Source organism: Hyperoodon ampullatus (assembly GCF_949752795.1).
Source record: "Hyperoodon ampullatus genome assembly, chromosome: 7".
Lineage (NCBI taxonomy): Eukaryota > Metazoa > Chordata > Mammalia > Artiodactyla > Ziphiidae > Hyperoodon > Hyperoodon ampullatus.
In genome coordinates this window covers 95,838,939-95,865,327 of record NC_136920.1, presented here as the reverse complement: position 1 = coordinate 95,865,327, position 26,389 = coordinate 95,838,939, and the positions used below count along the sequence as shown (strand labels likewise).

At 42.7% G+C, this 26,389-nt stretch overlaps 1 protein-coding gene and 2 pseudogenes across 4 annotated transcripts in view; 2 read left to right on the top strand and 1 right to left on the bottom strand.

Moving 5' to 3' along the window:
* The window catches only part of LOC307055662 (trehalase-like), a 424,950-nt pseudogene that overhangs the window by 61,181 nt on the left and 337,380 nt on the right, over nucleotides 1–26,389 (top strand). The window lies entirely within an intron of this gene.
* MPZL3 (myelin protein zero like 3) lies at nucleotides 814–24,436 on the bottom strand (the record flags this gene model as incomplete). Of its 2 annotated transcripts, none has more annotated exons than XM_079709400.1 (6): nucleotides 814–1,032; nucleotides 5,452–5,512; nucleotides 7,038–7,203; nucleotides 8,553–8,763; nucleotides 14,228–14,394; nucleotides 24,364–24,436. In XM_079709400.1, the coding sequence occupies 6 exons, from the start codon at nucleotides 24,434–24,436 to the stop codon at nucleotides 1,006–1,008; spliced, it is 705 nt and encodes a 234-aa protein (XP_079565526.1). In that variant the 3' UTR covers nucleotides 814–1,005. The 2 variants fall into 2 exon arrangements, with proteins under 2 accessions (XP_079565526.1, XP_079565527.1); XM_079709401.1 differs by having other exon boundaries at nucleotides 14,228–14,358.
* Nucleotides 10,992–12,655, top strand: LOC307056620 (prolyl hydroxylase EGLN2-like; annotated as a pseudogene). Its single transcript has 2 exons — nucleotides 10,992–11,063; nucleotides 11,181–12,655. The product of its transcript is annotated as a prolyl hydroxylase EGLN2-like (transcript).

Here is a 26,389-nt window from a genome sequence, read left to right as displayed (position 1 = left end):
GCCATGGCTCACGGGCCTAGCCGCTCTGTGGCATGTGGGATCTTCCCAGACCGGGGCACGAACCCATGTCCCCTGCATCGGCAGGTGGACTCTCAACCACTGCGCCACCAGGGAAGCCCTCAAACAACTTTTGAAGAACAGCATAGGTTAAAAGACGATTTCATTGCAAATTACTGGTAAAATAGTCTACTTAGCCCCACTAAAAACCTTTTGAAGAGTTTTTCTTGCCTCTGATCTGAAAAGTCAAGAAGGAAATCATAAATCAGTCAGCTGTAAGAAAGTAAAATAACAAATTGCACCTAGTAAGACAAAAGAAAGGAATCCCTCTATCTCATCATTTCTTTCCTTAATTGTAAACTGAATGCACTTTAACACTTTAAAAACCCAGTCAAAGTAAACCACTGACTCCCGAGCCTACCAACTCTAAAAAAAAACTGGGGTTATGCACTCCAAGCCTCCCAAACACAATTGATGATGAGATAATTAAACCAACGAGTATATGCTGTATGCTAACTCACAGCTGAAAATGTTCATGGAGCAAAAAATAAAGAATAGCTATCCCAGACAAACATTTTGCCTGGGAGCACATCAGGAAGCTCCAAGCTCCATTTCATTAAATATATGTACATATTTGGCATCAGCAGTGTGGCCAACATCTAGGATTCTCCCTCAAAAAATTGGAAGAAAACATGTAATACATTCGAGAGCAAAGGCAAAACAAAAAGTATCTTTCTATTTAGGAAAAGAATTCCTGCATTCAATTAGAGTATAAGTTATTAAAAGGGGTAGTTATGAGTTTCTTCTGAGAGTTTTTGAACAGTTTATAAATACAAAAAGAACATTTCTTCAATAAATAAATGGCTCCTAAAGTCTCCACTGATGGCTTCCAGAATTCTCCATCACTACTGTCCAAGCCAGCTCCACTTCTCCAGGAGGCTTTAGCTACCAGTGGAATGGGATATTTTCTGTTATTAGGTGACTCTTCTTCTATCATGCAGACTTTCATCAATATGCCTCTTCATAGTCCGAATCCTGGAGGGGAAAGAACAGTAGTTGTGGTGTGTATATGAAGCACAATGCCACAGTCAGAATTCAGGCAAAGACCACACGTTAGGGTCCCCCAAATGGAACTTGGCTAGGGGAGACATCAACAGTGAAATGGCACTGACTCAACCCACCTAAATTCCCAAGAAGCATCATAGGACCTCATTATAATTGGTATCTATTGGGCTAATTTCTGCTTTGAAACCCTAAGGGTTCCCTTTTCCTTGGTGACTATTTTTTAAAACCTCAATGCACAGGAAAAGATGCCCGTCTGTAGCAAAATGTGCAAGACTGTAGCTAGGAGTTTAGGCTAGGAGTCAGTCTACCTCTGGGTTCCAATCCCAGCTCCACCCCTTGCTGGCTATGTGACCTTGAGTAAAGTTATTTAACTTCTTTAAACCTCAGTTTCCATCACTGTGCCTGGCAATTTGTAAGCACTCATTCATGATGAACTACTATCACTATTATTCTTATTCTTATCTTTATTGTTCAAACTTGTATTCATTACTTCTAAGCTCAAGTAGGCCATTAGTACTACCTGGCATACCCCATTTCTCTAGTCCACTCATTCTCCTATTCTCCTAGATGACTATTTTCATATCTTTCCCTCTTTCTCCAAACCTCCAACACCTTCAGCTCACTTCATTCTCAGCTGATGACCTTATTTTCTCCCATCATTGGGAACAGAGAAACAATCAGTAGGGAACTTCCACAAGCTCCCATATTTACCCACCCACTTGCATCTGGGCCCACCTACTTGGCCTTCCTTACTCTTCGTATGGATACATTCTCACTGCTTTTATCTAAGGCCAACATCTCCACTGGTGCACTAGATCCTGAAGTCACTCCAGCAATCCTCCCCCCTCTCCTGTAACATCAAATTTTCATTTTCTACTGGCTCATTCCCATCAGCATACAAATGTACTGTAATTTCTCCCATCGTGAAAAGAAGTTAGCAACTCTTGACACACACCTCTCTCTACCTATTGCCCTATTTCTCTCCATCCCTCCACAGCAAAACTCCTTGAAAGTGTCATTTATACCCACTCTCACCAATACATCTCTTTGTATTCTTTCTTGACCCTACCTCGGTCAAGCTTTCATCCCCACTATTCCACTGAAGCTGCTTTTGCCAAGGCCGCCAATGACTTCCACATTACCAGATCATCCAGTAATCAAGTCTCAGTTCTCATTTTACTTGACCTGACTCAGGAACAATTGACACAGTTAATCACTTTCTTTTCCTTGAAACGCTTTCTTCATTTGGCTCCCAGGATACAGAGCTCTCCAGGTTTTCCTCCCACCTCACTGGACATTCCTTCTCAGCCTCCTTTGATAATTTCTCCTCATCTCCCCCATCTATAAGCCTTGGAGAGCTCCAGGGCTCAGTCCTTTGAGTTCCTCTCTATCTACTCTCATTTCCCTGGTGGAAATATCTCTACCAGTCTCTATATACTAATAACTCCTAAATTTATATCTCCATTCTAGACCTCTCTTCTGAACTCCACACCCATATAACCAATTGCTTACTCCACATCTCCACTTGAATGTTTAATAAGTATTTCAAATTTAATATATCCTAACTCAGCTCCCCTAAAGCTTGTTCCACCCACAGGCTTGTACATATTAGAAAGTGGCAACTCTGTTCTACTAGTTGCTCAAGTCAAGAACCTTGGATTTATCCTTAACTCCTCTCATTCTTTCACACACACATGCAACTCGTCAAGAAGTCCTTCTGGCTTTACCTACAAACTATAACCAGAAAACAACTGCTTCTCACCACCTCCACCACCACCACCTTGGTCCAAATCATCACCCTCTTCCCTTACTTGCATTATTGCTAAAGTCTCTTAATTGCACTGTTTCTGTCATGGTCCATCACCACCTGTTTTCAACAGAGAAGCCAGAATTATCCTTTTAAAACATACATCGGTTCAAAGTGTTCTCTTCTCAAAAACTTCCAGTGGATTCTGTTTCATTAAGAATAAAATTCTAGGGCTTCCCTGGTGGCACAATGGTTAAGAACCTGCCTGCCAAGGCAGGGGACATGGGTTCGAGCCCTGGTCCGGGAAGATCCCACATGCCGCGGAGCAACTAAGCCCATGTGCCACAACTACTAAGCCTGCGCTCTAGAGCTCGTGAGCCACAACTACTGAACCCACGTGCCACAACTACTGAAGCCCGTGCGCCACAACTACTGAAGCCCGTGCGCCTAGAGCTGTGCTCCACAACAAGAGAAGCCGCCACAATGAGAAGCCTGCGCACCGCAACAAAGAGTAGCCCCCACTCGCCTCAACCAGAGAAAGCCCATGCACAGCAACAAAGACCCAACGCAGCCAAAAATAAAATAAATAAAATAAAATAAATTTATTTTAAGAAAAGAATAAAATTCTAGGTGATTACAATCACTATAATGTTCTATAAGATATGACATTATCTCTCTGAAGAAATACTATTCTTTGCCTTGCTCACTTCATTCCTGCCACAGTGGCCTCTGTGCTGCTCCTAGAACATGCCAATCATGGCCTCTCCCCAGAGACTTTGCACCAACCACTTCCTCTGCCTGAAATGTTCCTCCATGATAGCCATGTCGCTTGCTTCTACTTTTAGGTGTTTGTTCAAATATCATTTCAGTGAGGGTGTCCCCAACCATCCTATTTATTTATTTATTTAGGTCACACCTGTGCCTTGTGGGATCTTAGTTTCCGGACCAGGGATTGAACACGGGCTCCAGCAGTGAAAGCACAGAGTCCTAACCACTGGACCTCCAGGGAACTCCCCCAACCATCCTATTTGGTATCATACTCCCTTATCCAGCCATTCTATCTCCCTTTCCTATTTTATTTTTTCTCTACAGCAATAAGCACAATCTGACATACTATATATTTTACTAATTTTTAAAGATTTAGTTTGTTATTGTTTGTACCCCAATTTAAGAGAAGGTAACATTTCAACTGTGTCTCAGACGATGAGAGTTTTCCAGGAATGGAAAGAATGTAATTTCTTCTGAGGGCAGGGATTTTTGTCAGTTTTGTTCACTGTTGTTTCCTAAGTACCTAAAATCACAGCTGGGGCATGTCAGATACATGCTCGAAGAATAACTGTTGAACAAATCAATATCTGAAACGTGGACAATAATCTTATGAACATTAGCTTATTTCGTTTTTTTATTTACTTAAAAAAAATTTTTTTATATTGGAGTATAGTTGATTAACAATGTTGTGTTAGTTTCAGGTGTACAGCAAAGTGATTCTTTTTTCTTTGTTTTTTAATTTTTATTTTATATTGGAGTATAGTTGATTAATAATGTTGTATTCGTTTCAGGACATTAGCTTATTTTTTGTTATCAAAATATTCAAATCCCAAAGGGTTGGAATTAGATCCTATCCACTGGCACTATCAACCTTTCTCTCATCTTACCTATAATACTCAAGTACGTGAGAGAAAGAGAAAAAGGAACACCGTGGTGAGTAACTGGGCTGCGGTCATCCAGCCAAATGCTGAATTTGGCAGTAAGTACAAAGAAGGCTCAAGTTTAAACCCTGACATGACAGGTATGCTTTGTATTAGATCATGAGTTGCTTTTGACCTGTTTCCAACAGTACCACATCAGAGAGTCTCTCTCGCTCCTAGGATCCTGGAACAGCTACACAAGCCTACCAGTCACAGCAAGCACCCAAAGGAGAAGGGATGACAGTTTTCTGAAATGTAAATAAAAACTCAAGCCTTCCAACATGGGTATTTCTTATTGACAAACGCCATCAAGTCACCTAAAAGTTTATACCACTCTAGGGCTTCCCTGGTGGCGCAGTGGTTGTGAGTCCACCTGCCGATGCAGGGGACGCGGTTCGTGCCCCGGTCCGGGAGGGTCCCACGTGCCACGGAGCGGCTGGGCCCGTGAGCCATGGCCGCTGAGCCTGCGCATACGGAGCCTGTGCTCTGCAATGGGAGAGGCCACAGCAGTGAGAGGCCCACGTACCGCAAAAAAAAAAAAAAAAAAAAAAAAGTTTATATCACTCTAAATTCCCTGGCGAAAACTGAGGCTCAGAAGAAAAGTTCAATTTAGGGTTTTAGGTTCAGCCAGTCCAGCCAGATCTCCTAGTATGACCTCAGCAGCATAGGACACTCCTCTTTCAGGATGTTCCCTGTCAGTCAGCAGAGGCTGCCTATGCAATCCCCTTCCCTAACCTAAGGACACCACTCTCTGCCTGTAAGACAGAAAATAAAATAATGGTTAGAATTGGTGGGGGTCCCCTGAGACCAAAATGCTTTGGGGAAAGACCTTGGCTCATACTTTGCTTTAGACCTATCTTCATATCCTCTGCTGCCTCTGAGGGTGAGGGATTTCATTAATTAAGCAGGAAAATGAAGCATGAACAGCGAACAGAAGAAATGGCATGGACTTACCAGGCACTCGGCGCAACGGACACAAAGCTTTGCCATGCAGTCATCCTTCTCCTGGTCAGAGCTGTAGAAAGAGGACAAACCAAATGTGAACAATCACTATCCTCAGTATGGTAGAGCAGTTAAGAGGACAAGTGTTGAAGTCAGACAGGTCTGTTTTTAAATTTCAGTTCTGCCACTTACTAGCAGGATGACTGGGCAAATTACTCTAAGCTCCAGGAACTTACTTCCTCATCTACAAAATGCAGATATTACCAGCTACACTTAAAGGGTCACGGTTAGGAGTAAATGCAAAATAAACACATGTAAAACAGGTACCACAGTGCTTGGCACATAGTAAGTGCTCAATAAGTAGGAGCCAGTCACAATCGTTCATTTAGAAATGTACTGAGCACCAACCATGACAGAGGCATTGTGCTGGCCTGGGGATAAAGACATAAATAAAACATGGTCCCTTGAGCTCATTTTGTTAGAATACAATGTGGTAAATGTTTTCATAGAGTTAAGGTCAAACCGCTGTGGCAGCAAAAAGGAGGGAGTGATCAGTTTTCCCTGAAAGAGTCAGGGAAACTCTTGAGAAGCGGACATTTCATCAGAGTCTTGGAAGATAGGGAAGAGTTTTCCAGGCAAACAAGGGAAGGAGGGAGGGGATGCTAGGTAAGAGGAAAGCATGTTGAAAATTTTTAAAAAGGCCTAAATGAGTATAGTATGTTTGGAGAAGGAAACGGCTCACTGGAGTTTGGAATGTGGAGCAAATGAGAAGAAATGGCAAGAAACAATGTGACTTAGGGTTAGATCACACAGGATCTTGTTAGACCATGCTTCGAAATAGACGTTTTAGTATTTTTACCAAGAGTTCTGTGCCTTTTTGTGGGGCCACAGATTCCTTGTAAAGGGCACTCTTACTCCCATTAAATAAATGTGCACATGCACACACATGCACACACACACGCACACACACACAGAAAGATTTTAGACTCTCTCAAAGTAAGACTTCTCTCCCCAGGTTAAGAGCCCCTGATATAGATAATGGAGAATCAACAGGGTTTTATGTAGACTTTTGTTACCTTTTTTTTAGTGGATTTGTTCTTAGGGAAAATACTGGATCACACCTGCTCACTGGCAAATGCTTTTGATAACCACAGTCCAATTAGCCCCTTCCGAGCATCTGCTGACCAAGAATAGTTCTCACTTATTTAAACTGTTTTGCTCTCCCTGGCTGTTCTAAAGCCTCTCTCACTGCTCAGGCACTTCTGTCAGGAGACATCAGCTCAGTGCCAAAACAAGGAAAAGGAGAAAATAACTGACTTGTTGGAATTTCCTGTCCATTTTGAAGGAATGAGAGATTCACTTCAGAATTTATGTTCAGAACCACAGCACTACACAATCTCATTTCAAAAAAAAAAATAGACTAGGACTATGCTATCAATCCCTCCATCTCTCTCTCCAAATTAACATCCACACATTTCCCTTTCAGCAGAACTAAATTCAGCCTGGAAGAAAGGAAGGCATGACGCAGAAGCCTGGGTACTGTCCACAAACCAGGTCTCTGAAGAGGGTTGATTGCTCAGGACTGCAGCTGGACTTACTCAGCTGAAACCTCAATAGATGACTTCTTAGAGCCAGACTTGCTCCTCTTCTTCAGCCCCGCAGCCTTCCTCCCCATTCTCACTAGCAGCAGCACACCCACCACAGCTGAGGGAATGAAGACAAGAATGGAAAGAAGGGCCACGGAGGACAGCATCATGCCAAAACCTGGAGGAGGAAAAAGAGGTCAAAGAGAGGGACATGCAAAGTGCTTCCTTTGACATGAGATAGTGTTACTTTTGCTCTTGTATTTCTTCTGGTTACAAAGGGCATAAATTCATTGTAGAAACAGTAGAAAATACACAAAAGGACAAAGAAGAATTAAAATTTACCCATAATCCCACTCCCTAGGATCAATATGTCAATATCTACCCGTTCAATCTTCTTTCTAGGAGTATGTGGCTATGAGTCTGAATATAGGGAGGAGAGTACATGTTCAGAAGTATTGATCATAGTTTACATAGTATTTCTAGCCTCTTTTTTATATACCATATTATAAATATTTTCCATAAGTATTCCTTCCAGGTGTGATTTTTTTAATGGCTGCATAGTATTCTACCATATTAAAAAATTTATTGAATCAATCTTCTATTGCTGGATATTCAAATTATTTCCAATTCTTTGAATCTATGAGTTATATAATGATGATCATCCTTGTATATAAATATTTAGCTCTATTTTTTAAAATAAATTTTAAATTGAATTACTGGATCAAAGGGTATATAATTTTAAGGCATCTGATTTATACTACCAAACTGTCTTCCAGAAAAACTATACCAGTTTCTACTTCTACCAGCAGTATGAACATTCCTATATCTTTGAAACCTATGAGTTGCCTTTAAAAAATAAAGAAAAAAGAAAGAGGAAGGGGAGGGAGAGAGAGAGAGACATACAGAAAGACTTGAGAAATGACAAGGTATCTATAATGAACCATAGATACCTTGTCATTTCTGAATCTCTAAATCTTTGGCTCAAATTCAAATAAGGACTAGAATGACCACTCAACAGTCACCAGGGAATAGTGTAGAAAAAAAGGTCAACCCTTAACCCACTCTCCTCATGTTTCACACTAAAAGGAAACAGTTGCTCTTTGCAACATAAAAGAAATGTGCTGCCTCCATCTTTAGAGGAGGTACCCTTTCAAGAAACAGGCAAGAACACAGTCTCATAACTGAGGGTATGAACATATTAGGGAAACCAGAATGACTTCTATTTCACACAGACAGCAACCCTCCATTTATTCAGGGGTTTGCCATACATTCCACAAGACCTCTGGTCACCTGAAATTAAAATTTTAAAAGGATAATGAAGAAACTATGACGATATTTTTTTAAAAAGTCAGTTTGAAAAATAAAGATAAAAAAACTCATCCTCAGACAATTCAAAATAGCACAATGTCCCAATGACCAACTGGCTTACGAAGATAGGTAGTTTTGCTTCTCACTGATCTCCCCACAAACCACCACAGTAGTCAGAGAGCACTCACTACAGAAGAAGGTTGGTGGCAGTTAGCTTACCCCTTTCTGTGACTGTTAGCTCTGTCCCTGGAATATTATGGTACACATCCGGGGGATTCTTCACAGCACAGCTGAAGGTCCCATTGTCCTTTATGGTAGGGTTGATTATGCTTATGGACGCATCCCCTTTGTATACATCTCCAACCCAGGAAATTCGATTCCGAAAAGTGCCCACTGTGGTTGGGTAGTGGAAAGACTGATAATGAAAAATCTAAGAAAGCAACACCATGAGAAAAAAGTTAATTTGGAAAATGTAATGAAAACGTAAAGCTAAGTAGGTCCAAAATAAAATACAAATGTGTAGTGGGTTTTCCCAGTTGGACAATTTTTTTTATGTTTTGTTCACTTCCATCCTATAGATTAAAAGACAGCCTAATAAAACTTGTCCAAAAAAAGGTCTGATGAAAGAATCCAGGGATCCTAATTCTTGAACCCCTTTTAAATTCTCCCCAAAGTCCTAAAGTAGCAGTTCTCAACCAGGGGCAATTTTGCCCTCAAGACACTTGGCAATATCTGGAGATAATTTTGTTTGTCTCAACTGGGAGGAGTGCTACTGGCTTCTAGTGGGTAGAGGCCAGGGATATTGCTGAAAATCCTACAAAGCAGAGGACAGCCCCCACAAAAAAGAATTATCTGTATCAAAATGCCAGCAGTGCCAAAGCTGAGAAACCCTATGCTAAAGCGGCATCTAATTCATATGGTACTTTATAGTGTGCAAACTACTTCTATACATTTACTCATTTGAGCTTCACAACAACACTGAACTATACATGGAGCAGGCAGAAAGGGAAACAAGGACAAAAACAAGAAATTAAATGAGTTACTCGAAGGCACACAGCTAATAAGTGGGAAAGGGGAGATTTTTGTTTATTCTCAAGATCACCAGGAGGCTGTAACATAAGCCTCTCTCAAGTTATCTATCTTGGCAATTAATAAAAACCTCAAGTCAGATGCATGATTGGCATTCAATGAATATACATTGAATTAAAACAATACTACTTCAGATTGGTAATCATATACTTCATCACCAAAAACACCTAATTATATTTGGTGGTAGGCTGGGCAAGCACTACAATACAATATGATCTTTCTCTCTCTCTCTTATGCAAGATTCAAGCCTTTCCTAGTTCTTTTCTTACTTGGTACCTCCCCACTTAAGAACCCAGGCACTTACAAACACTGAATTGCCCAATTTTGAAAAGCAACTTCCCAGAGAAGATGCTGAATCACTTCTTGGTTCATTTGTTCATGCATTCATTCAACAAATATTTACTGCACACCTACTATGTGCCCTTGGGCACTGTATTAAGCAAAATGATACAGTGGGAGCCAATCAGGCACAGTCCCTGCTCTCATGGAATTTACCATCTAGTGGGAAATACAGATATTAGTAAATAATAAAATGTGTAGAATGTTCCAAAGAGGGAGGTAAAGAATACCTGTCTCTGATTATCAGCATCAGTATAAAAGGGTTTGAAACTCCTTATTGACAAAACAAAGCCTGCTGTGAATCTTCAAGATTAATCTGACCTGTGAGTTTCAAGTTAAACTAGTGATACTCAAATCCTGTTAACTGGTTAGTTTGACAGAATCCTGACTGATCACATAACTGCAACATAGTGTTATGCAACTTTAAGGGTCCACTAATTCCAACTTGGATGAGTTTGCTGATTTCCCAACTAGCCTCACAGAGAACAGCGCCATATGAGAACTGCTGTTTGCATTTAAGGTTTCTGCCCCAGGAAGATCCCCACTGTTTGTTCTGTCCTACTTTTGGCCAAGGAGGAAGAGCCATATGAAGCCAGCCATAGTTTCCTGACTACTCAAAATAAAGTGACCTATTTTAAGTCTAAAGAAAAAAGGACCAGAAACTAACACAACATTGTTAATCAACTATGCTTCAATATAAAAAATTTTTTTTAAGTTGAAAGAAAGAAAGGAAGGGCGGGAGGGAGGGAGGGAGGAAGGAAGGGAGGGAGGGAGGGAGGAAGGAAGGAAGGAAGGAAGGAAGGAAGGAAGGAAAGAAGGGAGGGAGGGAGGAAGGAAGGAAGGAAGGAAAGAAGGGAGGGAGGGAGGAAGGAAGGAAGGAAGGAAAGAAGGAAGGAAGGAAAGAAGGGAGGGAGGGAGGAAGGAAGGAAGGAAGGAAGGAAAGAAGGAAGGAAGGAAAGAAGGGAGGGAGGAAGGAAGGAGGGAGGGAGGAAAGAAGGGAGGGAGGGAGGGAGGGAGGAAGGAAGGAAGGGAAGAAGGAAGGAAGGAAGGAAGGAAAGAAGGGAGGGAGGAAAGAAGGGAGGGAGGGAGGAAGGAAGGGAGGGAGGGAGGAAGGAAGGAAGGAAGGGAGGAAGGAAGGAAGGAAGGAAGGGAGGAAGGAAAGAAGGAAGGAAGGAAGGGAGGAAGGAAGGGAGGGAGGGAGGGAGAGCGTCGCAGGTGGTGGGGCGGGGAATGGCGTGCTGTGCTGCGCAGGGCGGTTGGCACAAACGGCGGCCCCGGGGCCGGAGGAAAAACCTCGCCACCGTGACAGGTCCTTTCCCAAGCCCCTAGGGACAGCAGAGGACTTGGGGACAAGCAAGCAGCCCCAGGGCAGGAGAAAGGCCTCTGCCACCTGCCCTGCCTCATCCTGCTCCACGCCAGGCCCAGCCGCCCCGGCCCGCGGCTGCATCAAGTGGAGAAGGAGGAGGGGGAGGAGGGTGGCACCACGGGCCTGGGCCGCGCCCTCCACGCCCGGGGGATGCAGACACTGCTGCCGTGGACAGCCCGCGCCAGCCGCAGCCCCTGAGTCGGGCTCTCCCTCAGTTGCCGGGTTCGGTGTCAGAGCCCTTGGAGCCTAGCAGGGCCAGGATGGGGGTGGAGAGTTACCTGCCCCGTCCCCTGCTGTCCTCCTACCACCGTCCGGGAGCGCCTGCTGAGGCCTCGGCGGGGAGTGGGACGCCCAGAGCCACAGCTGCTTCCACCACAGCCAGCCCCCTGCGGGAGGGCTTCGGTGGGCAGGATGGCGGCGAGCTGCGGCCGCTGCAGAATGACGGTGCTGCGGCACTGGTCACCAAGGGGTGCCAGCGACTGGCAGCCCAGGGCGCCCGGCCGAGGCCCCCAAACGGAAATGGGCAGAGGATGGTGGGGATGCCCCCGCCCCCAGCAAGCGGCCCTGGGCCAGGCAGGAGAACCAGGAGGCGGATGCAGAAGGGGAGGGCTGCAGCAGTGGCAGAGGTGAGGCCAGCGCCGGGCTGAGGGAGGAGGTGTTGCCCGCTGCACCTGAGCGCCTGGCCCTGGGCTATATTGTGCCCTGCATGCGGTACTATGGTATCTGCGTCAAGGACCGCTTCCTGGGGGCGGCACTGGGTGGCCGAGTGCTGGCAGAGGTGGAGGCCCTGAAGCGGGGCGGGCGCCTGCGTGAATAAGCCAGCGGGCTATCCTGCCACGCAGCTTCCGTGGGGAGCAGATCGCCTGGGTGGAAGGCCATGAGCCAGGCTGCCGAAACATCGGTGCCCTCATGGCCCACGTGGATGCTGTAATCCGCCACTGTGCTGGGAGGCTGGGCAGCTACGTCATCAATGGGCGCACCAAGGCCATGGTGGCCTGTTACCCAGGTAACGGGTTGGGGTACGTGAGCCACGTTGACAACCCGCATGGCGATGGGTGCTGCATCACCTGCATCTACTACCTGAATCAGAACTGGGACGTCAAGGTGCATGGCGGCCTGCTGCAGATATTCCCTGAGGGCCGTCCTGTGGTAGCCAACATTGAGCCACTCTTTGACCGGCTGCTCATTTTCTGGTCTGATCGGCAGAACCCCCATGAGGTGAAACCAGCCCACGCCACCAGGTACGCCATCACTGTCTGGTATTTTGATGCCAAGGAGCGAGCAGCAGCCAAAGACAAGTATCAGCTAGCATCAGGACGGAAAGGTGTCCAAGTACCCGTATCACAGCCGACTACGCCCACCTAGTGTCTAGCCCCAGAGCTGCCTGGACAGACAGCTTGCCCTGACTTCGGGAGAGCCCTGGGCCCCGGTGCCACCAGTCTCGGTGCCTGCTCCTTCCCCGCCACTGCCGCTGCTTCTGTCTTTGCCTCTGTTCTGCCTGGTGTGGAGGGCTCCATCCATCGCTGAGGACCAAGGAGGAGGAGAGACCTCTGCTGCCCTGGGATGGGGGCTGGGGTTGTGACCTGTGGGCAGAGGCTGGTGTTGGGGACTGCCATTACTGGAGCTGGGGGTCTGTGTCCTGCCCTGTCTGGTCATGCATGCCCCTCTCAGGTTTGGAGAGCTGGAAGGAGGCACTGCCACCTCCTACCAGAATGCAGGATTTGGGGTTGGGGTGACTCATGGCCTCTTGCTGGCAAAGGTTTGTGGGGGAGTATCCCCAAGCCCCCCCACTCCTCCAGCCTGGAATGGGAAGTGACTCCCCAACCCCTTTGGCCATGGCACCTTTTGGACTAGGCTGCCGCTGCTTGGGCAGGATAAAAGGTGCTGGGAGAAGCATGGGTTTGCAAGTACTGTCAGCCAAGAAATAAAAGTTTACCTCAGAAAAAAAAGAAAGAAAGAAAGAGAGAGAGAGAGAAAGAAAGGAAGGAAGGATGGAAGGAAGGAAGGATGGAAGGAAGGATGGAAGGAAGGAAGGGAGGGAGAGAGAGAGAGAAAGAAAAAGAAAGAAAGAAAGAAAGAAAGAAAGAAATAGGGAGGGAGGGAGGGAGGGAGGAAGAAAGGAAGGAAGGGAGAAAAAGGGACCACAAATACAGCCTAGCTCACTGGAGCCACCTTCACTAGGACAACTGGAGCACCTACTGTAGTTACTGAGAGATGCTACATGGCATTCCATAATGGTTCCTAAAACAAAATCCAAAGCTTGTACATTAAAATCAAAGAGAAAGTACTTCTAATGAAGGAAACAGGATAACCAAATCAAGGATACTTTCAAAAATACAATCTTACATACCACTCTGATATTCACATTCTTGATAAAAAGTATCCTGACCTAGGATATTGCTGGAAGCGTGCAGAAAAAGGGTTTTTTAATAGCATTCAATTAGACATCCACAATGGGATCTGAGCCATAAATGGGTTTTATCTGTGTGATTAAAATATATTGCTTCTAATATTGCAAGACCATCTGTCATCAACAGCATCTGTCATCAACATAAGGTGCCCTATAATTTCCTTCAAAGGGAGCTGTATAAATCAGTGCAGATGTTTATACACTGGGAGAAGATGCCAACATAAATCTACAAGTACCGATATACAAACAGAAACACCCACTGAGACAGCTTCACATGACAGGAAATGAGCAGCTTTGAGCAAAAGGATGTCTAAGACTGGGACCTATAGAATTTCTCTGTCCAACAGCCTGGAGGTACCCTTTTTAGTACAACAAATCTGAAACTCAAGCTATGAAGCCAAGCAAAAAAAACAACAAAGGAGAAACAAAACTAAACCACATTTCCTCTGAGTTTCTGACTTTTTTTCCCTATAGCTTATTTGCAAGATTCTTACACAGAAGAAGAAAAAGCCCTACATGACCAGATGAATGTGATGTAGGGTAGAAGCTCAGCTCCTTCTATTTGATAGAAGCTCGTCTTCTATTTTAAGATGAGAAGGCCTAAGGTGTACCTGTGACATAGAATAAAAGGATTCCAGAGCTGTTGACCACAGAAGGCTCAAAGAAATATCCTTAAAATTATACACTTACTGATTCTGTGCGACTGCTGCTTGGAGGTCGATATGTCCAGTCTATGGTGAGTTTGTCAGTGATAGATGAGGTTGACGTGAAGGTGCATTTCAACTTGATATTTTCTCCAACATAACCCCGGACATGGGCATCTGCTTTAATCTCCAGGGAAAGGACGATGTAAACACCTAAACAAAGCAAGCCCAAACATTTAAAATGTGTACAATGGGTGGAATATATAGACGTGAGTGAACAATATAGAAACCCTATTTATTTATTTATTTATTTATTTATTTATTTATGGCTGCATTGGGTCTTCGTTTTTGTGCGCAGGCTTTCTCTAGTTGCAGTGAGTAGGGGCTACTCTTCGTTGTGGTGCGCGAGCTTCTCACTGCGGTGGCTTCTCTTGTTGCGGAGCACGGGCTCTAGGCGCAAGGACTTCAGTAGTTGTGGCACACGGGCTTAGTTGCTCCACAGCATGTGGGATCTTCCCAGACCAGGGCTCGAACCCGTGTCCCCTGCACTGGCAGGCAGATTCTTAATCACTGTGCCACCAGGGAAGCCCTAGAAACACTATTTATCATTTTTAGGGCTCTCATCAGAAAGCCGTAGCAATAAATATCTTCTCAGGCAGGCCCAAAAGGATAAGGAGCAGATATCTGCATTAATCAAGGGTGGTATTTTTGTCATTTTACGATATTAAATCATAGAATGAATGTTAGGGTAAAAATTTTAAACCTGGTCACATCAGCACTTTTTCCAAATACAGAGTTGTGGTTAAATTAACTACAACCAAGCGGGTCAGCCCACAGAAGGCTAAAAGGCAACAGCACCCACTCCCTTGACACACTTATACTCCAGGAATATGGCAGTTGCTGTGGTCTGAGGGATTTACCCCAAGTACAGCACGACTGTAACCTGAAGCTATCACTGCCTCATCCACCAGCAAAATAGGAGTAGAAAACAAGAATAGGATTTTTTTTTCAAAGGAAAAATAATTTTTATAAATCTACCCCAAGTTTCTATCTAGTTTTGTTTTGTTTTTCCCTTTCTTAAAGCTGGTTAATGAATCACTCATCCATTAAAAGTAAATCATGGGGAGGAAAAAGTTTATTAAATTTACAATTTAATGCATTTTAAAATGTAAAAATAAGATATCATTTTTAAACTCTCTAGAGACTTCCTCTTTCCAAAACCACCTCATATATCCAACTTTTAAAAAAATTTATTTATTTTATTTGTTTCTTTTTGGCTGCACTGGGTCCTTGTTGCTGCACGTGGGCTTTCTCTAGTTGCGGCGAGTGGGGGCTACTCTCCGTTGTGGTGTGCGGGCTTCCTGTGATGGCTTCTCTTGTTGTGGAGCATGGGCTCTAGGCACACGGGCTTCAGTAGTTGTAGCACGTGGGCTCAGTAGTTGTGGCTCACAGGCTCTAGAGCACAGGCTCAGTAGTTGTAGCTTGCGGGCTTAGTTGCTCCACGGCATGTGGGATCTTCCCAGACCAGGGATCGAACCCATGACCCCTGCATTGGCAGGCGGATTCTTAACTACTGTGCCACCAGGGAAGCCCCCTCATATATCCAACTTTGACATCCCATCTCCCCCAAAAGAGTTGGCACTTTCTTCTGACCATTCCCTCTGCTTTCAGAGAACAGTGGTAGAAATTTCTCTTCCATTAGGGAGCCATTTTTTAGGAAAGTAAGCCACCAGCACTTTGTTTTTCCTGCTTCCTTCTCCACTACAATGAGCCATGATTCATCTGGCAGGCCAAAGGCAAACAGAGCAGCAAGGTTTCAGAAGAGAGCAAACCCACACACCATCCTGGAAAACAGCAGTCCCTCTGGTTGAGAAAGGATGCAAATCCCAGCCCTATCACTTGCTGACTCTGTGGCCTTCGTAGGTTTACTTGATTTCTTCAGTTTCTCATCCTGGTAGGAATGATAATAATAACACTTACCTTAGAAGGTCACTGTGAAGAATAAATGAATTAAAACATGTACCACACTAAGAAGCCTACCTAACCCAGAGTAAGTGCTCAATGCACGTTAGATAGCTTCATCAGCGTTACTGACACGTCGTTAGTTCTGTCCTTAGTCTCTCAAACCTTCCTATCACAGACATACTTATGAGTCATCATTTCCACTGCCTTTACCTCTGCTGCTTTGAATCATGTTTCTTGCTCCTCTCTAGACAATCCAGTCTGTTCACATTCCTCTTAAAAGCAGGAGACCAAGACTGAGCTCACAACTCTACTAAGAATCTGACCATCCCAAAGATGAGGACTACCTCTGGTTCATCCAAGACATCCTCTCTGACTCTGCCATGCTAAACTTGTTATTCCTCCTTTGCAAATGCTGTTCCTCTGCCTGGAAAGCCTTCATCCCTCAATCCCTACTCTCTCCTAAGCCCTCACTCCTGACCCACCTTACTCATGACTTAAGGTAAAGCTCTAAAAAATGGAAGGCAGAAATGAATGGATAATCTTCACACTCCCCATACTCTTTATATATCCTTTATATATCAAGGATATATATCCTTTATATATCCTTTATATACTCTTTATATATCCTAAAACATAAGTATAGCAAAGATACTTTAAAGTTTAGATTTAGAATTAGACAGACCTGAACTTGAGTTCTAGCCCAGCTGCTTTCTGGCTGTGAGACCTTGATCATTAGTTACCTCACCTGTTCAAGATTCAATTTCCTCACTTGGTAAGTGGGAATAATTAAAAGACCTACTTCATTGTGTCACTGTGAGGATCTAATAAGGTTAAAGGAGGTAACACATAAAATGCTTAGCATAGTACCTGAAATTGAAACTTTCAATAAATGTTAACTATTATCATTAAAATGAACACCACAAACATTCAAAAACCTTCAGTAATTCTCTATTGGGCTATAACATAAAGTCTAAATAGTGCCAATCTGGCCCCCAACTTCTGCTACTCTGCCCACCTACCCATCCCATCCCCTTCACTATGCCCAGAATGTCCTGCCATTTCCCAAATTTACTATGTCCTTCATGCCACTGTGACTTTCTTTGAATATGTCTTTATCTGGAAGTTTCTCCCCATCCCTACCAATGCTGCCCGGTAACCACATCCCCAATACTCACGCCCTTCAAAACCCATCTCAAATATCACCCCCCTTGTGATGCCTTCCCAAATTCTCTGATGCAGTTTATTACTATTTTTCAATTTTCACATAACATTTAGTACATAATGCTACTCGAGCACATAGACCATTGCTTGCACTCAATTTGTAAAGACGATTTCCTCCATTAAATTAAAGGAAGTACCTTAAGAGCAAAAGTCAGAGGGAAGGGAGAAGGCAGAGAGAGACCAAGAGAAAGAGGTGGACAGGTCACCAAAAGTTCTCATGTAGGAACAAAGTGTGCTTATTAATCACCCACTCTCTTCCTATCCCCATTCTTACAGTATTCTCAACATTCTTAAATCCCCCAGACACATACCTTTCCATTACACTGAATCAGGAAAAGCTCAGCCCTAGATGACCACTTCTAGACTGTGGCTGGTGTGCGCTGAAGGAGAAAAATCACACCACTGCACCGATAGTTACCGTAAGAAATTCATCAGTTCCATCCACAGCTAAGTCCTTGATGAGGCATTATGACTCTTTAACCAGTCTTGGTCATCTCCTCTTTCTGACTCCTCAAACTTTGCCATTCTCTTTTATCCTCTGTGCAACCTAGAAACCCCTCATTCTCAGAAGAAAATGTCTCTCTTCTTCAAGAAACTTGAAGCCATACAAACTGCTTAGTCACATATCTTCCTGCATCTGCACCCATTCTTACCTCCAATCTGAAAGGATGTGGTGTCCCTTTTTCTATGCAAGGTCAAGCCCTTCTTCTCTGCCTGGATCCCTCCCTTCCAAGCCTCGCTCCAGGAAGAAAGAAGAAAAAAAAAAAACCCTCTCTACTATCTTCAACATTTCCCTTTCAAGAGGGGCTTTCTCCCCTCAGCCTCTAAATACACAGAATTCCCTCCCATCTGTAAAAACAAATACATAACAGTAAAACAAAACAATAACAAATTTTCCTTAACCCTGTAATCCTACTCATTACCAACTACTGCCCTCTCTATCCTAAGCCAAGTTTGTGACAGAGTTGTTTATATCTGATGTCTCCCTTTCCTCCCTTCCCATCCACTTCTGGACCCCTATAGCACAATTTGGACTCCACTACCACTTCTAGTAAAAGGCACTATTGTCTTAAAACAGCAAAATCCAAGGGACAAAAACTCCAATAGGCAGTTTTCTCTCCTGATTTTACTGGATCCCTCTGCAGCAGTAACTGTTTGCTCCTTGACCTTCTCTGTCTCAAGGCTTCCAGGATGATACACTCATTCATTCACTCATTCTTCAAACAAAGATTTATTGAGCGTCTGTTTTGTGCCACCCTCTAAGTTCAGGATTAAATGTGAGCAAAATACATACACTCCCTGTTTTGGAGCTTAAAATGCAGCAGAAGTTCAATACACTAATCAAACAATCATAAAGACAAATGTATAATTACAAACTCTGATAAGCACTGTGAAGAAAAGACAGAGTGGTTATGAGAACTGTACCAGTTATGATAGGGGAGCAGGGAGTGGTTAATGAAAGCTTGCCTGAAAAAAGTTACTTTTGAGTTGAGTTCTGAAGGAAGGATAACAAGGTGAGGAGATGGGGAGCATTCCGGGCAGAGGATACTGCGTATGCAAAGGTCCTGTGTCAGGAAGGAGCACAGTCAGTCAAGGAACTGAAAAAAAGGCAGAATGGCAGCAACACAAAGAGCATGAGAGAGAAGACTGAGACATGGCTAGGAGGTAAGCAGAAACTAGATCAGGCAGGACCTTAGAGATTTGGGTCCTTATTCTTAGAGTAATGGGAAGCCATGGAAAATACTTAAGTAAGGGACTGAGTGAGAAGGGGCATGAAGAAGTTTGCATTTTTAAAACCTCACTCTAGGGAAGATGATTAGGAGGCACTAAGAGTATATATAAGGAGATTACTTAGGAAGCTACTACAATAGTCAAGTGAGAAATAAGGGGAGATTGAACTAAGTTGGTGGCAGTGGACATGGAGAGAACTAGTACAAGGTAAAATCAGCAAGAACTGGTGTTAGATCATATGTGGAATGTTTGGGAAAGAGAGGCATTGAGGATGACTCCCATATTTCTGGCCTGGATGATACCTTTCACTGACACAGGAAGGACTAGAAAAGTACCAGGCTTGGCAGGGAAGAACATGAGTTTGATTTTGGATAAGTTTAAGGTGCCTTTGAGATATCCAAGGGATAATGTCAAGGGAGCAGTTGATTTAGGGCAGGGATGGGCAAACTATGGACCATGGGCCAAATCTAGCCCACAACATCTTTTTATAAATAAAGTTTTATTAGAACACAGCCAGCTTTATTCATTTATGTATTGCCTAGGGCTCCTTTTGTGCTACTCCAGCAAAGTTGAATACTTGCAACAGAGATCATGTGGCCCACAAAGCCTAAAATATTATCTGGCCCTTTACAAAAGTTTGCCAACCCTGGTTTATAGCAAAAAAGAACTATGGATTAGAGTTATAAATCAGAATCTCATTAGTCTCCCTCCAACCAACTCTCCACACTGATTGTGTTACATATACACACACGCACACACTCGACATCTCTGCTAGTTTCTATCGAATCTCTTTCTAAGGCTCCTCCTTTCCTACCCATCCCTTAAACACTGGTGTTCCTCAGAGTTCCACCCTGAGCCTATGGTCCTTCTTTCAACATGTTCTCTTTGGACAATCCTACCCACTTTTATAGATTTCACAACCACTAATAGGCTAATGATTCCCCAAACTATGTTGCTAGCCATGACCTGTCTCTGAGTGTCCAAATATTACTGGATATACCCACTTGACTATCACCACCACAGGAACCCAAACTGAAGGTAGTGAACTCTTGTTTGTTACCAGCTCAATATCCATTCCCCTCATCTCCTTTCCTAACAATACCCAGATTTTCTTTAGATATCCACCCTTTCCTACATAGCCCATGAGCTTGGGAGTAGACGCCTCTGTCAGGGTCCAGGCAGGAAACAGAAGGCAAAATCAGCTAAAACTTTGAAAAGCGTATGGGTCACTTTTCAAATGGACTTTTCTCAGCATCAAGGAAGCCAACAAAGGCACAAAGCCTTTACCACTCCACGCCTGAAGGGGCAAAGGGAGGAAATGGTGTTACTGAAGCCTGGTAAGAGGTGGATCTGTGGGCCATTTGACAGAAGCTGTAGCCACAGAGGAACACAGCCACTATCAACCATGGCACCATGACAGGGAGGGAGCAGGGAAGAAAAATGTCTTTCTCCTCCTGCCCTCCAATCTCCTGCCAGTGCCTCCCACTGACCAAACCTAACTGGAACCCAGAGGATGGGAGCCTCGATGATGTGGTTTATAGGTCAGCTTTCCAGGGAGTAGGTAAAACAGAGTAGTGAATGGATCTAGTGAGAGAGGAGCAAACCAAGAATAACTAGATCCTACTCCCAGCTCTGAAAGGTGACTCAGATTGGCCTAAACTAATCATTACATCCAGAGGTGTGCTGGTGAACAGCTAACAATAGAAAATCCAACTATGTAGGTTTGACAATTTCTGTGGTACAAATACTCCCACCATGGCTAATTTCAAGCTATGAAGGTAAAAGTCTCTGAATGCTGAGTTAGGAAGACATGTGCATGATTGGCTCTTGAGAGCCAGTAGGAAGTAGCTCCAGCACACCATTCTCCTGACCACAGAGATATATTTGGGGTCAACACGGGATTTAAGTTAATCTAATCAAAGTTAGTTTCAGAAAATTTTCTTGGAAAGTTACCTCCATGCCTTGTTTATGTTCTTCTCTATGTCTGGAATTTTCCTCATTCCCTTTCTCTAACTAACTCTTATCCTTCTTTCAGATTTAACTTTGGTGACACCTCCAGGAAGTCTTCCCTGTATCCTCTTGGCAGATTAAGGGCACTTCCTCTGTGATGCCATGGTTTCTAGTGCATTTCTCTCTTAGTACTAGGTTTTAAAATTATCTGCTGACTTGTCTGTCTTCTTTGATAGACCCTAAGCTCATTGAAATAGAACGTAGCACGTTATGGATGCTCAGTAATACTTATTCAACTGAACCAAACCAAGAGTTTCCTTTTATAAAACAAAAATTTTTATAAAATAAGCATAAAAATTACAAGTCCTGAGCAAATTTTGGTTACTGAATTACAGCAAGTACACCTTTAATCAAACTACCTACTAGCAGCTTCTTCCTTCTTTATATAAACTCCATATTCATGAACATAATTTTGCCACAAAGTTATCAATATGTAAAGTCACTTCACTGAAATCTAAACACTGGATAAGCAGGTCTTAAATGTATAGTTACAGAAAAGTAACCATAACATCCATGGATGAACTAAACAAATCTACACTACTAATCTATACATCAGGATATTGGTTCCCCCTGGAGGAGAAGGATAGTTACAGAAAAGTAACCATAACATCCATGGATGAACTAAACAAATCTACACTACTAATCTATACATCAGGATATTGGTTCCCCCTGGAGGAGAAGGAAGAATGCCTGAAAGGAGGCACAGGGAAAGTTTCTGGAATGCCAGTAACAATCTACATGCTGATTTGGGTGCTGGTTGCCCAGGTGTGTTCAGTTTCTGAAAATTCATTAAGCTGTACACTTATAAGCATTTTTCTCTGTTTTATTGAAATTAAAAGTATTCTGAAATCAATGGATATAAAATAATTTGCCTCTTCCACTCAAAAAATAAGAAAAAAATATCAATCCAATGTTACATTCATTCAGAAACTTTCACCCTAGGCCTAATGTGCTAATGGATATTTATCTCTTCCCCAGAGGGAAAAAGCATTCTTGCCAGGTAAAAACAGCCAACTATAGAAATAATTATAATAAGTAAAAAAATTTTTAATCTGGGAAGAAAACAAGAAAATCACATTTAACCATAAGTAATTTTATACATGGAAGAAATGGAAAAAAATGACAAAAACTCCCAATTTTATACACCGAATTTTCCAAAATACAAATCTGTCAAATTGATTCATAAAATTGCACACTCAAGTGGAAAAGAGAAAAGTGTAAGAGCCCTAGGCTTGTTAATCTACTGGTTTTACATACTTAGACAACTGATATAGCAGGACCATACTTATAACTTAGGAAGAATTCAAACAAGCTAATAATTTAACAGGTCCTAAATATGAAGACGAAAGGCAAATAAACTGGAATGAAACCAAAGTCTATTACCTAAGAGACTCAAAAGACCCCCTCAAAAATGGATGAACCTTGAAAACATGCTAAGTGAAAAAAGCTAGTCACAAAAGAACACATATTGTACAATTCCATTTCTATGAAATGTGCAGATTTGGCAAATCCACAGCAATAAAAAGTAAATTGGTGTTTGCCAGGGGCAGGGGGGAGGGAAGAATGAGGAGTGACTGTTAATGACTATGGAGTTTCTTTGGGAAGATGAAAATGTTCTAAAACTGATTGTCATAATAATTGCACAACTGTGAATATACTAAAAACTATTGAATGGTACGCTTTTTTTTTTTTTGGCCGTGCCGTGCCATGTATAAAATCCCATGATGAGGGATCTTAGTTCCCCAACCAGGGATCGAAACCATGACCCCCTGCAGTGGAAGCAAGGAATCCTAACCACTGGACCACCAGGGAATTCCCTGAATGGTACACTTTAAATGGGTAAATTGTTCGGCATGTGAACTATATCTCAATAAAGCTGGGGGTTTGGGCGGGGGGGGGTAGGCAAAAGATAAATCAACAAATACATACAGATCATAGACTCAACTTTTAACATTTGAATTATTTGGTTGCTGAACTGATAGACTCTTTTCAATGTGAAATGACATCAGGTTTGTGAAACCACCCACCATTTCTAGAATTTTTTTTCAGTAGGACAATATTTGAACATTTCTCTGTGTGTGTGAGAGAGACAGGCAGACAGACAGAGAGAGGAAACTAGGATGATTTGGAGTGACAGGAGTTCAGCCTAAATAGTATATTGAAAAAGAATTTAGGATTATTTGGAGTGACAGTAGGTCTGCCTAAATAGTATATTGCAAAATAGTTTAGCTGAAAAACTGGACACCTGTTATGACACAGGCAGCTGGGAGGGATCAGGGAGTATGCTGGCAGCATAAATACTAGTCATCAAATAAACTACAACTCCCTAGCCCTACCTGCTGAGACTTAGCACACCCGAAGCCTTTACATCAAAGATCCCCTTCAGAAATTCCCATTACCCACAGGGAAATTTTATGAAGTTAACAATACACTCCTATGCTAGCTCTACTAACGTATGATTTCCTGGGGAAGACACACACACACACACTCACACAAATCCAGGGAATAATTGCACCCTAAATGAAGGTAATTAGGTTGACTGAAATTTATGCAACTTGAAAACTGCATGAAAGCAAAACTTATCCAAATTTTAAGATTATGTGATAGTGTGAATACTATACTTCTGGTATCGGTTAATAGATTAAAATCTTAACAGAATTGATATTCTCTTCCTTGTATTAAAAAAAAAAACTGTTACTAAAATACCAAAGCAGTTGCTTTTCCCCAACACATGCATCTCTGTTACAATGAAATCAAAGCACATCCTTTCTGTGACTCATAAACGTTTTACTTCATAGGCCCTGACAATCACCTACAAAAAAAAAAAAATTACCAACAGTCATCATTTTATTTCCCAAAATTACTGGAACTCCTGAAGACTAGAATTGTCCTTTCCTAATCAGGATATACGGCCCACAAAACCACAGCCGAGTCAACCACTGATAACTCATAAGAGAACACCGGATGCCCTCAAACCCAGTGCCCTCCGTGATTCTATCTAGCCGTGCCATCACCACAATACAACGCACAGTGATCGAGCTGCCAGGGGCTCAGGAAAGTACGGAGAAGCTACCGACACCCCTCAGTGGGTGGTGATTACGAGAAGAGAACATCCTCCCCACGCCCTCCCCCTTCCTTCCTTCCCAGAAGCGCAGTAGGGTCTTTCCTGAGACCCCCCACCGGAACCGGAAAAGCGACCATCTTCCCTAAGCCCCCGGCCGGAAGTGCGACCGAGCCCGCCGCCGGGTCACTTACCCTGGAAGAGTAGAACGCCCAGCAGTGGGCACAGAGCACAGCCACGGCCTCCAGCCGCCCCGCTCTGCAGCATCCCGACAGCTCTCCAGAAGTTTGCACACCTGTTTACCCTGTAACCACGCAGGTGACACCGGAAGTGACGCGAGGGCGGGAGGCCGCGAGAAGACCTAAAATGGCGATCCGAAGTTGCCATAGTAACGTGGCTTCTTTCCAGAACCACACCTGGACTTGCTCACTTCAAGTCAGCGATTCTTAACTCTCAAGTAGGAGTTCATTATTCCCTTTTGCTCGAAAATGAAGTCGGACGGGCTTTGGAGAACTTACTATTTATTTTTACGGAATTCTGCAGGACTTAATCGTCTTGATCCCCTTGACTCTAAGCCAGAAGTCCTTTTTACTCCCTACAAATTATTTTATTTGAATGCTCTCAGAATAGATTTCTATAAATTTAGAGTTCAGAGGGATCTAGGAGATCATACAGGATCAGTCAGTGAATAGATAAATATGTATTAGGCCTTCCTGTCAATTTGTGCCTCAAGACTGTTTGGTTCATGTTCTTTTTTTGTGTGTGTAGCTATTAAAGCATCCAGTTCAGTACTTACCTAAATTGGGTATTTATTAAATTGCTGTTGACAGTGGCAATCATTACAAAAGGAGCTGAGATTTGTGGCACTTTTGGTTGGAACAGTGAGGAAGTGCTTGAAGTGAAATGAAGAGATGGTGTCACATTCTTCTGAAAAAGAGATGGGATGGTACCCTGCTCTAATCATTAGTCAACCTATTCTCCTGGAATCTATGTGTATTTAATGAAAGCAAGAGAGGAACGAAAATATGCTTCAGCTTTTGGGAAAGTTAATAACTTTCCGTTTTTCAACTCCCATTCCTTTACTAGACTTGAAAGCTGGTAGTTTTCTCTATTAAGAAGGTAATGCAAGAGTATCAAATGGAAGAGACAATACTGTTCCTTCAAAAGAGTCCCCAAACTAAGTAGTTGGTTGTGCCCAATTCTCAGTTATTTGAAGCAATGTGGAAATTCATACAGGTTTATTTATCCAGTAGAAACTAATTCTATCCATTATTGACTTCCAGGCTGCCTCTAAGAAAATTTTTCTGTGAAAATAAAATGTATTCCCATCAGTTTTCTGTGACCTGCTATGTAAAAATTTTAGATTTGCATAAAAGCAAATTATATAATTGTAACGCTTTATTACTGAAGGTTATTTACATAGTGTTTAAGGCACAATAAAAAATAAGTTACAATACATAAGTTCTCTTCAAGTAAAAGACACTGAACAGCCGGGCTATATTAACCCTTGAATATTTAGCCAAGACACAAAAGCTACAAGTTTTGCTGGAAACACCTTCCATGAGTTTTTAACTACCTCTTTGCACTTATGGAACATCACCCAGGCCATCTGTTTGAAGAAATACCCAGTTACTATATTTTCAAAGGTTGAATTATAGAGAAAAATAGAAAATGTGAAAGGTAATATAGACTTTAAATCTAATTTTTACTTTCAAAACTGGGTACTGAAACTGTACTTTTTTAGACAGTATAAAAGGCAAAATGAGACAGGTATGGAATACATTTCAGAATCAAGGTTCACATGTAAATTATACCAGGTTTTTTTTTAGTATTGGAAAAAATATACAGATAAACTATTTGGAAATTCCAGTTTTAAAAGAAATAACATCTTCAGCCTAGTTGGTGAAAACTGAAAATATCAAGCTGTAAACAGGGCGGGCAGGGGGTAGGGGGAGAGGTTCCTAAACATTTAGATGTTTTCTATTCTTTAAATAAGTGCTGCAGTAGCTTAAGTTTGGAAAGACACTGGGAGACTAGACACTTTTTCAAAAGCACTCTTCTTTCCATGACCCACTTATAAAGTTTGTTTTATCTACTAGTATAAGAGAAAAAAAAAGTTGGTTTCATTCTGTTAGTTTTGGTATTTCTTTGCCCCATCCCAAATCCTCCCCCCAAATAAGCAACTGAATTAAAAAATAAATAAAAGAAAAAAATGTAATG